This window comes from Leptonychotes weddellii, chromosome 7 (genome assembly GCF_054177405.1).
Source record: "Leptonychotes weddellii isolate Sample4059 chromosome 7, ASM5417740v2, whole genome shotgun sequence".
NCBI classification, from domain to species: Eukaryota; Metazoa; Chordata; class Mammalia; order Carnivora; family Phocidae; genus Leptonychotes; species Leptonychotes weddellii.
In genome coordinates, this window is record NC_138375.1 from 24,461,053 (window position 1) to 24,475,607 (window position 14,555).

Here is a 14,555-nt window from a genome sequence, read left to right on the forward strand (position 1 = left end):
GCGCCTGGGTGGCTCAGTCGTTAAGCGTCTGCCTTCGGCTCAGGTCATGATCCCAGGATCCTGGGATCGAGTCCCACATCGGGCTCCCTGCTCGGCGGGAAGCCTGCTTCTCCCTCCCCCACTCCCCCTGCTTATGTTCCCTCTCTCGCTGTGTCTCTCTCTGTCAAATAAATAAATAAAATCTTTAAAAAAAAAAAAATTGTAATGCACATACAAATTACCTGGGGAGCTTGTTAAAATGTAGGTTCTGATTCAGCAAATCGGGTAGGACCTGAGAAGGTTCATTAGTAACAAGCTCCACGTGATGTTCAGGCCGATGGTCCATGGGCCACACATTTTGTAGCAAGGACCGAGTCCACTCAAATAACAGACCCAAAAAGGCAAAGGGTCTCAACTAAGGTCACAGGGTCAATAAGTACTGAGCTAGGACTTGAGCCCAGTTTCTCTGACTCCCAAATCTAGTGGGATTGCTCTGTACAAAATATATGCCAAGTCTCCACAGATCTGGCTGTATGTCTCTCTGACGTAGGTTGTCTGGTCAAAAATAAATCAGTTATGGGACACCTGGGTGGCTCGGTTTGTTAAGCAACTGCCTTCGGCTCAGGTCGTGATCCTGGTGTCCCGGGATCGAGTCCCACATCAGGCTCCCTGCTCAGCGGGGAGCCTGCTTCTCCTTCTGACCCTTCCCCCTCTTATGCTTTCTCTCTCCTTCTCTCTCAAATAAATAAAATCTTAAATAAATAAATAAATAAATCAGTTATGTCACACTGAAAGATCATCTCCAACAACCAAGCGAAACATTTTTTTTCAGTTACAAAACCTAAAACCCAGGCCTCTTGTTTTCTCATTTTTCAAAGTTCTTATTAATATCTGTTCGTCAATGGAGACATTTGTGAAAGGAACTAGAGCTTTCTGAAAGCTAATATTTAAGCTCCCTGGACCTATGATTCATACACAATCAAAAAAGAAGAGGAACAGTAATATATGAACATCAAGTGGGAAACTCTGCACATCTCATCTTCAGTCTCTGTAATGAAAACAGAAATGAGATTCAAAATAAAGCCTTCGGAGAAGAGATATACAGGAGAAGGGAATAACATCTCCAGCTGCATTTGTGTGAACACATAAGCCAAGTAATTAACCCAGTAACAAACAGAGCACCTGGCCTCCTCTCATCCCCCATAAGCCGGGGGTCATTCCTTCTCTTGGCCTGTGCTTGGTCCACAGAGAAGGCCCCTAATTCAAGACCTAGCAAAGGGAAGAAAATAACGCTGCTTCTTGAAATACAGGTTCTTCAGTTCTCTCTCTCACTTCCAATCCATCCTGCTGGGAACTCACAAGATAACTGAAAAGGAAGCAGAAAGATGAAAAAGAAGGGGAGGGGGACAACGCTCATGGGATGAGTCTGTAACACAAAGCACTAATAATGAGGAGCGGCATCTTCTGCCAGCCAGAGGCCCTGTTCCAAAGTCTCATGTCGGAGTCAGCATGGGTCTGACCAGGCAACCCCCAAAGGTCAGGGGTCATGGGAATTCGTCAGCCTGGGAGCAGAGTTAGGGGATACACAGAGCATTTCTTTCCATCCCTCCTGGCGAAGAACGACAAACCCTGACACACGGGCATCCCACAACTCAAACAACTGTGTTCTGCAAACAAGCCACAGAGTTCGAGATCAGGAAGCAAGGCAAGAAGCCATGCTGGGCAAGTTTTCCCACACAGTTCTGCCAGTGGATTTCATTCCTTGGCTACATCACCCTGGGCTTCAGCCGGAGCTCAAGAACAAGAGGGCAGAAACGGTTACATTCTTTGATTGTATGGAAAAAGAAGCCGCAGACCTTTCCATCCGGGCCAAGAACTGAACTGCATTTAAGGGAGTACAGTGGTATGAAGCATACCCCCTCTCTCAGTGGACGCGCCATTACACAGCATAGAGTTTTAAATGCCATTCATCTCATTGACAACATTTGCACAGCAAAACACAGAGAATACTTCATTCTTGCATTTTTGGAAATTAGAACCTAACAAAGTTTAAAGAGTTACAATGATATAACAGCACATCCTAATAAAAACTGAGGTCTTATTAGTGAGAAGCTAGAAGACCACTCCAAGGCTTCATAGGGTCCTGCATCCTAAGATTAAACTTCTTTTTTGGGCAGATGTTCCATTTGCTCTGGTGACAAAAAGTAAAATTCTCTTCACCTCAATGTAAAGATGGCTAAACAAAGAAACAGAGGGGTGCCCTTCAAACATAGTTATTGGGTAGAAATGTTTTTCTCTGACATGTCAATAGGATCTGAGCATTTATGTAACTGTGTCTTCCTGAGAAGCCTCCTCCCTTGTTCCAGCTCAAGCAGTTGTTCATTGGAGATCAGAAGCAAAGAACCCAATAGTCTCAGGAAATAGACACCAACTTGTTCTTCACCTTGAATTGAAGAAGAGGTTGGGGAAAAGTATTGGTCAAGACTTTCGAGAGCTCAATGGAAAAGGATCTGCTCTTTTTTTTTTTTAAGATTTTATTTATTTGCGAGAGAGAGAATGAGAGACAGAGAGCATGAGAGGGAAGAGGGTCAGAGGGAGAAGCAGACTCCCTGCTGAGCAGGGAGCCCGATGTGGGACTCGATCCCGGGACTCCAGGATCATGACCTGAGCCGAAGGCAGTCGCTTAACCAACTGAGCCACCCGGGCGCCCAGGATCTGCTCTTAATGTGCATACACAGCCCACCTCTCCATACTGCTATATGAAACTGAGTACCTCAAGCTTTGGGAAACATGCTGACAATGGGTGACTGTGTCCTCATGTGACTGTCATCTGGGGGTAAAGGGATGATAAAAAGCCCTCTTTTCCTCCTGAAGCTAGGATTTGGTTCAGTTGGTAGAGCGTGAGCTAGATTTCAGCCCTCACTGGTCCCCATGATGGGGTACTTTTATGGAGTTGGCTTTAGGTTGGGGTTTCCCCTGAAGCAAGTAGCTATTCCTTGCAAGAAACACCTGGGAAAAAGAAATAGAAGATGGGCTTGAGTCTAGGGTGGGGAAATTTTCCTCCTTTCTCAGAGGCCTCGTGATTGGGCCCAGGACTCAGTAGAGAATTATGCTTCAGTGCACCCGATAGCAGGGAGATGGCCAGTAAGGCAGATCCTTGCTACAGATCAAAAGGCCAGGTGCTTGGTCAGAGACCCTCTTGGAGCTCAGCCTAGACTCAGCACAGCCAAGGCGAAAAGAAGTTTCAGGTCATTATGTGTATTGTCCTTCCTTCTTTTTATATGCAAACTTTTTAAAGACTCTTACTGAAAATTAGTTTGGAATCTGATGTGCTTTGCAGAACTAAGAAAAGCCCTGACCCAGGCCCAGAAGAGAATAGTAAAGTTGATAGCAGTGTCTCCTTCCCAAAGTCAACATGACGGTGGCAATCACAGTGGCAGTCACAGTGTTCTTGGAGCCACAGTGTTCCTAGCGTCACAACGCTCTTAGACCCAGGAGGGCCATATAGCAGAACAACATCACACTGCCATGATGAGGAGCCAGTGCCCTGGGAACACACCAGAAGTGATTCATGGACCATTTAAGTAGACCGCATTCTAGAAGTCAATAGGTGGCGTGCGAGCCATTGTTTGGGTGGTTGAGGAACCATAATCTCACTGTGAAGCCACAGCCTGGAAAGGTCTACAGGAATGTGGGGCAGTAAAAGGCTAAATGCTGAAATAAACGCATCCTTCCCTTCAACCACTATTTACTGAAGGTTTACTATGGAACACAACTAAATGTGTGAACAAGACAGCATGAGGGAAAGAAAAGTTAAGCAAAAAAGAAAAGAAAGTATCAGGTATTTTAGGTTCTTTTAAAAATAAAACAGGCAATGTGATAGAACACTGGAGGCATCTAATGTAGACTGAATGGTCAGGGAAGATCATAAGCTGGGATCTGAAAGACAAGAAGGAGCAGCTATGTAGAAATCTGAAGGAAGAACATTCTAGGCAGAGGGAACATGAATGCAAAGGAGATGAGGCAGAGTGTGTTTGGTGCAACTGAAGAACAGAGAGAAGGTCAGTGTGCCTGGAGTACTCGGCGGGAGGGCAAGGTGATGGGGCAGGAGGGCAGGGAGGTAGGCAATGAGCAGGTCAGAGGGAGCCCGCAAGCCAGGACAAGACATTCGGATTGTATTCTACCGTGATGGGAAGTAAGTAGAGATTTGAAGCAGCAGAGCGCACTGCTCTATAAATGGGTTTAAAAGTCCAGTCTGGCCATGGTGAGAAATGGTCTGCAGGGAATTAACACAGGAAGTGGAGGACCACTTGGGAGGTCAATGCCGTGGTCCAGAAGAGACAGGATGGTGACTAGAACTAGGGGAAAGTTTCTCAACCTCGAAACTATTAACATTTTGTACCATATAATCCTTTGTTGTGGAGGGCCATTCTGTACACTGTAGAAAGTTTCCAATATCTCTCACTAGAAGCCAGAAGCCATCTCCCCTTTCCCAGTTGTGACAACCAAAAATATCTCCAGACATTGCCAAATATCCCCTATAGGGCAAAACTACCCCTGTTGAGAATGAGCAAACTAGGGTGTTAGGTGTACAAGTGACAAGAGTGGTAGATTCTGCACATATTTTGACGGAAGAGCAGACAGGATTTGCTGATAAGAATAAATAGAGAGTAGGAGAGAAATAGATGAGTCAATGATAATTCCACGGGTTTTGGCCCGGGTAACTAGAAGAATGGAGTAGACGTGCCCAGCGATGGGGAAGATGGCTGGAGGAGGGAATAGAGAGGATTGCTTTGGGGACGCCTGGGTGGCTCTGTCGGTTAAGCATCTGCCTTCAGCTCAGGTCATGATCTCAGGGTCCTGGGATCGAGCCCCGCATCAGGCTCCCTGCTTGGCAGGGAGCCTGCTTCTCCCTCTCCCTCTGCCTGCCGCTCTGCCTCCTTGTGCTCTCTCTCTCTGTCAAATGAATAAAATCTTAAAAAAAAAAAAAAAAAAGAGGATTGCCTTGAACATGTCAAATTTAAGATTCCTATTAGGCATACATGGAGAAATGGCAAAGAGCTGGAACTAGGAAATATCAGAGTTAGATACATAAATTTAGTAGTTATTCGTATACATATACAGAGATAGAGGCAGATGATATAGATGATAGGCAGATGAGTGATGACAGACAGACAGACAGACAGGTAGACACAAAAGACAGATAATTATACAAAGAGATGATTAGATAGATGATAGATAATAATGATAGATGATAAATGAACAGATAGACAGATGGACAGAATGACAGATAAGTAGATAGCATTTGAGGCTGGTCAGGATCACCTAATAAGAGGGTCAAGTTAGAGAAGAGGGAGCCACAGACCAAGCCCTGGAACATTCTATTAATTAAAGATATGGAAGGGAGTAAAGGATGTTGAGACAGAACTCTCAGAGTGGTGGGTAGGAGTAAAACTGTAATAATATGGTGTCACTTAAGCCAAGAGAAAAAAATACTTAAAAATAGGAATTGTGTCACATGGTGCTGAAACACAAGTACAAGGAAACCAGAGAAGCACCTACTGGCAACACGACCTTCACTGATGACTTGACAAGAGCAGTTTTCATGAGGTGTCGTAACAATGTGGGTAAAGAGATTCGGCTACTCCTACTAAGCCAACAAAAGAACTGGGTACTTTTCTCAAGTATTTGAAGCTGTTATCTACAATGGTGTGAGATAAGCAGGGATGACTAATGAGATTATCCATATTTTTCATGTAGAAATAGTTTGCAAGGGGCATGTGAGGTTAAGGCAGTCACTGAAATGAAGGTTCTTGCTACAGCTTTCGAGACAAGCTGCACACTTAAAAACCTACCAAAAGGGAAAAGGGCACTGGAATTCTTCAGACTGAAAAGAAATCCTAAATCATACTAATGAGGCATAGAAACTTGGGTTCCATCAGAGCAGACTCTTCTCCAAACCTGCTCTGAATCAATGAGCTAAGTCTTGCCCACCAGCCCCCATCTTTCAGCAGCAGGGGAGACAGTGAGGTTCAGCACAGAAGAAATTACTATCATTCTACCAGACTAATTTAGAATCAGAAAATTCTCCAAAACAGAATACTTCAAGAATAAATGTGAGTGAACAAACCAAGGGAAGAAATTTGCAAAAACAGTTTCACAATTTTTCCCCAAATAAATTCTCTGACCCAGAAAAGTAAATTAAAAAAAATACAAGGCAATTATTGAGTCCATTTAACAGCCTCATTCTCTAATCATACTAACTACTGGACAGGTGGGATGGGCCTGCAGGTCCATAAGAACAACCCATTTAATGGCTGGGAGATTTCCTGGTGAGAAATGCCATCAGAGTGAGATTTAGAAGGGAGGGCCCAAGGAGCTACAAAATTCTCACCTTGGGAAGGAGGGAAGACCAAGCATCATGGATCTTTCAGTCCCACCAGTCAACCTGGATAGGTTTCATGGGAAGAATTGGAAGAGACTTACCATGTTCATGGATTGGACTAAACACAACAAATGTTAATTTCCCAAATTTATATATAGGTCTAATATAATTCTTACCAAAATCTCAGCAAATTTTTGTGGTCAGATTATTCTAAAACTTATATGGAAAGGCAAAGGAAGGAGAATTACTAAAACAATTTTGACAAAATATAAAACAGTAGGAATCATTCTACTTGATTTCCAGACTAATTATATAGCTATAGTGATAAAGATTCTACTAGTGGAATAGAATATAAAACTCAGAAATAGACACAAAAATATTTCCAAGTGATTTTTGACAAGTATAGAAGCAATTCAATGGAAGGAAGGTAACTTTTTTTAAAAAAAATGGTGCTGGAGCAATTGGACATCCATAGGCAATAAGAAAAAAAAGAGAATGAGAATGAACCTCTACCTAAGTCTCACATCTTATACAAAAATTAACTCAAAATGGATCATGACTCAGGGCACCTGGCTGGATAAGTTGGTTACGCGTCTGCCTTTGACTCAGATCACGATCTCCAGGCCCTGGAACTGAGCCCCATGGCGGGCTCCCAGCTCAGCAGGGAGTCTGCTTCTCCTCCCTCTGCCTCTCCCCCTGCTTGTGCTCTCTCTCTCTCTCTCTCTCAAATGAATAAATAAAATCTTTTAAAAAAAAGTTTTTTTAAATAAAGGGGAAAATTTTTTTTTTAAATGTATCATGACTTAAATATAAAATGCACACATAAGGAAGAGCTGGGGCCCTGAAGGAAACAGGTGTGTCTATAAAAAGACAGCACAAGGAATTGTTTGTGATGGAAATGTTGGGCATCTTGACTGTATCAATGTCAAAATGCTGGCTATGATATTGTACAGTAATTTGGGCAAGATGTTCCCATTGGGGGGGACTGAGTCAAGGGTACATGGGATCTCTCAGTATTAGTTCTTTCAACTGCATATGAATCTATAACTATCTCAAAATAAAAAGTTTAACTTTAAAGAAAAACTGAAAATAATACCTCTTTGAAAATTTCAATCCATAATTGAGCTCAAAACAAGAAAGAAAATCTCAGTGTGCTAAAAGGGAAAAGGAAAAAGTTGAGTGGGAGTTGAAGCTTAGTGGCCCTCGAGAGAGAGAGAGAAAGAGAGAGAGAGCCATGACCAGCTAGCTAGCTATTCAGATTAGGGGTCAGGATCTAATGCCCCGGTAGTGGCTGGAATTGAGGCTAGGCTTTAGGATAGAGCCAAAAATCATATTCACTTTAATAAAGCCTGAGGTGAGAAATACTGTCTCTGACTGTGAACAAGAATTTAAAATATTTACTAAAATAACAAACATTAAAAATATTTACTGACTCAGGTATACAGTCCAGGTGCTGGGAGACTAGACCAAGCCATCGATGAAGGGGGGTACCCATGAAGGGTCAGAACCCCAATCCCGTATCATGCAGAAGTGTGGAGTGTAACACTTTACAGAAACGTCAACTGAAATACTAACAACAAACTGACCTGGAACAAATCCTTAGAGGGCCCCTGGCAACAGCAAATCCAAAACGACCCCCCTGGGAGTCTCACAGGTAATGACTCCCACCAAGGAGGACTTCCAAGTCTAACTGATTAAACAACACAGTCTCTCCATCAAAGAACTTAGAATGGAACAAATCAACTAAACTGTTCAAAAGAAGCAAATTCCATAACTTCGAGGTTATAAAGACTTGAAGGGAGAGAGTGATGAGAATGGTAAAGACGACAGAGAGAATGCTGCTGGGCTGGGACACGGGCTGACTCAGTGGAGAGCAGCCTCCAAGAAGATGGGGACCAAAGCCATGTGGAAGGTATTAAGTGGAGGAAGGAGGTCACCCCACACCCTGGCCCGAGTGACCTTTCTTGGGTCTTCAGTTTGCAACCATCTGAGCCTGCTCCAAGGGAAGCTAAATAGACCCTAAATTATAGACAACCCCAAGAGAACACAGCCTACAGCATTAGGGTGACTACATCTAAAGCAAAGATTATGCCAGGCCTGAGCCATAGAAAGGAGAAGCAGATGTCCTCCTCCACATGAGAGTGTTTGCTTCCTCAGAAAGCCTTCCCAAACGCCACCTCTGTCCTTAGGGTGGTGGGGGGCTTAAAAGTGAATATATCCTAAGCCTGCCATCCTGTGAATTTGATGGTGGGGTCATGTTTGGGTGAAAGGGAAAACAAATATCACAGAAGTCAGATTCCAGATAAGTGATCAGGAGAAATCAGACACACGTCCAACCACTATCACTTTGATGTGGAGCACTGGCCATAATGGTAAATGAACTTGAAGCCAGCCAGCTCGTATGCTCACAGAAAGGGAAGAAAGTCATTTGGATTTTAGTGCCTATTTTGTAACTGTCCATAAACTGTTCAATTCTGTGTAACGGGCTCCAAAATTATGCCAGTAGACTCGTTCTTCTGGCAAAAATCATTCAGCAATTTGAATCTAAAATTTCCATCATCTGGCTACCACATTAGTCCATTAGTTACTATTTGCTTCTTTGTGTCCCTGTGTTTAGTATGAATCTGGAATCTGAATCTGAAAATGCCCACATGGTAGTCTACACTGCTCCCTGGGGCCATTTGAAATTGAAAAGGTCCCAATATTCTGTTACCGAGCGTGGAATAATGCTAAACAGTGTGCAGTCTCCCTAAGAAAGCACAGGATAAAAAGGGAGGACAACTGAGAGCAGCAGTTCTCAACCCTGGCTGCACGCTAGAATTATTCGGGGAGAACTGCTACTTTACAGTAATATTGGCTAATACTGCTAATTAATCCCCACTCACGCTAATCCATTGGCTGGCAACACCTACCACACATTAGAGTTTCCTAGGGAGCTTTAAAAAATTACTGATGTCTGAGCTCCAGTCTCAGACCACTTAAATCCAAACATCTGGGAGGACGGATGGGGAATGGGTACTTTTTAAAAGCTCCGCAGTGGATCCTAATGTTCAGCCAGGGTTATGAATGACTGCTCTAGTCCAGTCTTAAACTTCAGTGAGCACCAGAATCTCCTGGAGGGGTCATTAAAACAAGCGTTTCAAATAAGCAGATAACAGAGATAGAAGGTAGATTAGTGGTTCCCCAAAACCAGGGGAGGTGAGGGGATTAGAGGGCAACTTGTAAGGGGTAGAAAGTCTCGGGCTCAAATTAGCTGCGCAGTAAAGTTATTCGACATCTTCAAGCTTCATCATCTACTAAAATATAACCAAGATGGGGGCCTGGAGAGCAGAAGAGGATGACATACAGAAACCACCTCACACACCACACAATCCAGTACCTGGCATATTGGAAACATAAAAAATTGATAATAGCACCCAACATCCATTGAGTGTGTATTATTCGTAAGCACTCTTCTAAGGTGTTTACATATATTTATATTTATTCATTTAATTCCCACAATACTCTATTACGGGGATCAGGACTTTTTTTTTCCTATCAAAGCCAGATAGCAATTTTGGGGGCTCATGGGCCATACAGTCCTGATCCCAACAGCTCTGCTGTTGTACTTTGAAAGCAGCCTTAGACAATGTAAACACGTGGGCTTCTCTATGTTCCAATAAAACTTTATTTATGAAAACAAGTGGTGGTCCAGATTTGGTCTGCGGGCCGTTCTTTGCCAAGCCCTGCTGTGTGAGATGGGTATTGTCATTATCTCCATTTTATCTCTCACAGGTGAGCAAACCAAGGCACGAAGGGATAAACTGAGCCTAAGTTTCCGTATGAAGTCTGATGACGAAGTCCACATAGTCAGCTATCTACCAGAGCAGCTGCTGACGACACCGTCTTCGCTATGAGCCTCTCTCAGTCCAAACCCAGGTCCTCCTAATTCAAAAGGGGCTGGCCAGCCACTCAGGTACAATCCCCTCAGAGCGGCCTCAGAGGCTGAAAACCCGACTCCAGTCCTCCCTTCCCCCCACGCTGTTCCTGGTGGAAGTTCTCCCTGCTCTGAGGCCTCAGCGCCCTTACTCTCCATACCTCCCACATTGGTCAACTTTTACGTTCATGCATTTCTCCCCAACCCGTTTGGCAGCCAGGACCATGCACATCACAAGTGTTGAATCTGCACGCGCTGAAGGTGTGTGCGAGCCCACTGGTAACTGGGTGTGCAGGCTGGGAGGACAGGGGCCTGGGGGCAGAGGAGGGAGGCGAGGGACCCAGGCACTCACCAGTCCCTGGCAGGCGCTGAGGGCCGCGGTCCCAATCCTGGTGCCCCGTTGCAGCACTGTGCCCCGGAGATGGCAGGGGGATGCCGAGGAAGCCACCATCTTCACATGGGAAAGGTTCCCGTATCTCCGCTCCAAGATATAGCTTTTGGAAAGAAATCCCTGATTGACGGACAAGTTAAAGAACAGGTCCTTCTCCTCGTGTGAAATTCTGTAGTACACCCGCTCCTCTGGGCCATCCAAGTCTCTCTTCCTCCTGTTGTTGCTGCTGACGGGATGGTGCAAGCCATAGGACTGAAAATGCCCACTGGCATCTACCCGGACGGGGGCCACCACGTGGTATTCAGGCAGGGCCTTGATAAAATGCTCTGAAAGAAAAGGACACAAAGAATAAAACTGAGAGCACTCTCTGCTGAGTCTCCAGCAAGGTAAGCGCTCAGCCATTTGGAACTTAGACTTTAGCGTGTTGATGGCAAAATACCCCTGCTGGCCTGAAGTTTACAGATCCCATCTACCGCACAAACCCTGGCAACAGTAAACTCCCTGAACGACTCAAAATCGACTCGGGGCCCCTCCTGGATGACACGTGGCAGTCTGAGCTGGCACCCGGGCACAACTCTGGATGGCAGATGTTTTCCCAGAGACAAATCAAGATGAGAATTCACTCATGAGGCGTCCAGTTAGCAAGGAGGCAAGGTCAGCTTAAGGAATGTTTCAAGTCTTGAGTTGATGAATACAAGTCACAGAGCCTAGCTGTTTATTTTAAGGAGCTTAAACGCCTCAGGAACTTCCCATTAACTCAGGTTCGAAGAAAAATAAAAACAGCTAACCCGTCGTATAGACTCTGACAAACTTCACACGGATCACAGCATTAGTGTTCTGTAACATGAAACGGGTACTTAAAGAAACAAAGTTGGATTCTTTTTTTTTTATTTTTACAAAGTATACAAAATAAAATGGTAAGATGAAAACTGCCGCTTTAAAAATGCAAGACAGGACACTTGTCCCTTCCACACAGGAGAACACATACACCTTTTGGCTTGCTCACGTTTAAATTCCCACCACTTCCTCCTCATCCTGATGTTTGAAAAGAACAAGGAACCTAACTAGCAGGGGCGAATCATCCCTCAGGATGCCAGACTACTTAAGGCAAACCATTAGCCACTTAGTAAAATAACTCATTGTTTGCGTTAGAGAGAAAAAAGAAAAGAAAGAAAGAAAAGGAGCCAGGGAGGAAGCAAGAGAGCGAGAAGGAAAATCAAATTCCACTGGCCACCTCCCAGATGTATTCCTTGCACCTTCTTGCTTACGTTGTTTTCTACAGTTACGTCGCACTTTTGCACTCTCTACTGATAGCCTGTTTATTCTCACTTAGGCTTGAACATCCCAACTACAATCCCCCTTCTTTCTCCTAAGGTCCCTGGTTCAAGTTCTCTCAGGTCCTTAACTTTCCATACCTCTCAGAATAGCCTCATTTTACCACGGTTTTTGGGCATCAGACTTTATTCCCGAAGCCTCTGGAGGCAGAATCTTGCCCATCGCAGCTGCCTGGCTCGCAATGTGTCGCTCTATCAATGAGCACATCTGTAGTAGGTTAATTAAAAGAACTGGACTTAATGGGGTACGTTTATAAAACAGCCTCTTTTCCCAGACAACTGCCTTCCAACACACTTTGTGAAATTGTTCATCTCTGCCTTGGATGAAATCTGGGGCAGAGCGCAGAGTTTTCAACTTAGGTACTAATAAATAGTCTCTGTTTTTTAGGTGTAAAAAAATCCAGAATCACTGCTTCTAATTGCAGCGGTTCTGAGCAACAAATCACACAGCAACGTGGACAAACCTTTAAAAACAAGGATCAGTGAAAAATAAGAAACAATACAAGTTAATACAGAGCCACTGACATCAATGGAAAATACATGCACACCAAAACAATAATACAAAGTCAGCCAGAACATATGCAAATGAAAAATACATATGGAACCCATTAAAATGGTTTTCCATGAGGAGGAATGGGAGTGGGGACAAAAATGCAAAAAAAATAATAAAATAAAGCAAGAAAGGGGTTTTGCGCAAATCAGTGACGCTAGCGTGCCATGAACTAGGAGTCAAATTGACTCAGTCCTCTGATACTCCCCAAAGAATATCTGGACATATTTAGCATCAGAGTCTCACTGACCTTCCAAGTTCAGAGCTTAGGAGGGGAAAGGCCAGGGTGGGTCGGAAGAAAGTGGATACAATTGGCTTCCTTTGGGTTACTCTTTTCTTCTGCTACTCACAGTAATGTCTCTGGCTTCTCCAGGGTGAGCAGTGGATGGAAGTTAGGGGCAAAAAAAGTCTTACCCAACAGTGTATAGCCATCATCTTGCAATGGGCCCGGCTGTGCGTGCTCACTGCCCAGATGCTGACTCCCCCTCTCAGGGAATGCTCCTATTTGCCTTATAGGGCCTGTCGCTGAAGATGCATCTCAAAGAATTAAACATGATTTTTGAAAGTATAAAATGAAAGATAAAGCTTGCCTAAGCCCTGGCACCTACTCCTAAAAGAATAAAAGAGCAAACAAATTTAGAGCTCTTGACCCAGTTGCTTTCTTTCTAATGGGTTTTGAAGAGATCCAGCATAAGTTGGCTATACAATAATATAATGATAATAACCACAGTAACCATTTAACGAGCACTTGCTATGAGCCAGGCACCATCAGTCCCTTCTCACTCAGTCCTCACAATTTCAGTGAATTCTCATTTCATAGATAAAGAAACAGAGCCTAAGAGAGGTCCCAGAGCCAATATGCAACATCACTTATACTGAAATCTCATGTTTCCTATTTCAAAATCATGTTCTTAGCCCCTGTACTTCATGTACATAAGCAGTTGCCCTTGGCAGAAATGTATAACAGAGTAGAAGTGACACCACTGCCCTGGGGAGATGATTTGACAAGAAGAAGGTGGCTTGACTTCTTTAAGAGGCTTCAGTTTGCTCAGCAATAAAGGGAGGATAATAATGGCCTGTTTGGCAGGTAGAGTAACAAGGGGTAAGAGTAGTTTTGCCTCTTGATTTGATTGCAAACGAAGCAGCTAAGCCATGTCAGCCCATAGGTGTGGACAGAAATAAGAGGCCACGGGAGTGTGACTTATGCTGGTGGCCCACCTGCCGTTGCTTTATCTATACAAAGGAGTCACAGTATGAGTTTTCACCCCCTAGGGTGGCTGTGAGGATCCAGTGTGTATTAATATATGTAACAGATGTAGAGCGGTGCTTGACAAATAGCACTCAGTGGCTATGATTGGTATTAAAGATAGAAACTTGGCCATCAAGGATCACTGTGGCCATAAATAGGTATAAACTCCAAGCAGAGACAGGGGAGAAGCCCTCGCTCACCTTGGCTTCCTCTCAGTGGGTATTTAGTTTGGAAGATGAGGTAGCTATAACTTTGGCCAATAGAAGGCAGAGCTCAGAGGGGATATGATAGAAATGGAGAAAGTACATGTCAGGAAATAATTTTTACCATTCCTGTGGTCAAGCCCAGCATTTAGAGTATACCAACCTGGTCTTGTCTAATGTGTACGGTTCTCTGGGACAGATATTATTAACTGTGTCCCTCATTTAGCCCTCATTCCCACTCCTGTAAAAAGACAATGGAGAAGGACAAGGATTCATTCTGGGGTGATCTGACCCCGGAGCCCACCCTTCTAACCGCTGCCCTTGCTGCTTCTCAAGGGTCTACCGCTGAGAACCAGATGTCAAGTTGGGGAGTCAACAAGGCTGTGGGTGGGAGGAACTGAGGCACACTGAAATCCCATCACAGTCTGCAGCTTTATGGAAACACATTATCAGTCCTGAATACCTTGACTTGCCTTCTTTAAAATTAGCCTCGAAAGCCTCGGTCACAAACATTGATGATACTTCACGAGAAGCTTTGAGTGAAGCCT

At 44.1% G+C, this 14,555-nt stretch overlaps 1 protein-coding gene across 5 annotated transcripts in view; it reads right to left on the reverse strand.

Moving 5' to 3' along the window:
• The window catches only part of ADAMTS12 (ADAM metallopeptidase with thrombospondin type 1 motif 12), a 263,545-nt gene that overhangs the window by 245,085 nt on the left and 3,905 nt on the right, over positions 1-14,555 (reverse strand). For all 5 annotated transcript variants that reach the window (XR_014146874.1, XM_081825967.1, XM_081825966.1 and 2 more), the window contains exon 2: positions 10,633-10,997. Coding sequence is in view for 4 of the 5 variants with exons in the window: in XM_081825967.1 (XP_081682093.1) it covers positions 10,633-10,997 (365 nt within the window). In the remaining variant the exon portion in view is untranslated. The remainder of the gene's footprint in view (positions 1-10,632; positions 10,998-14,555) is intronic.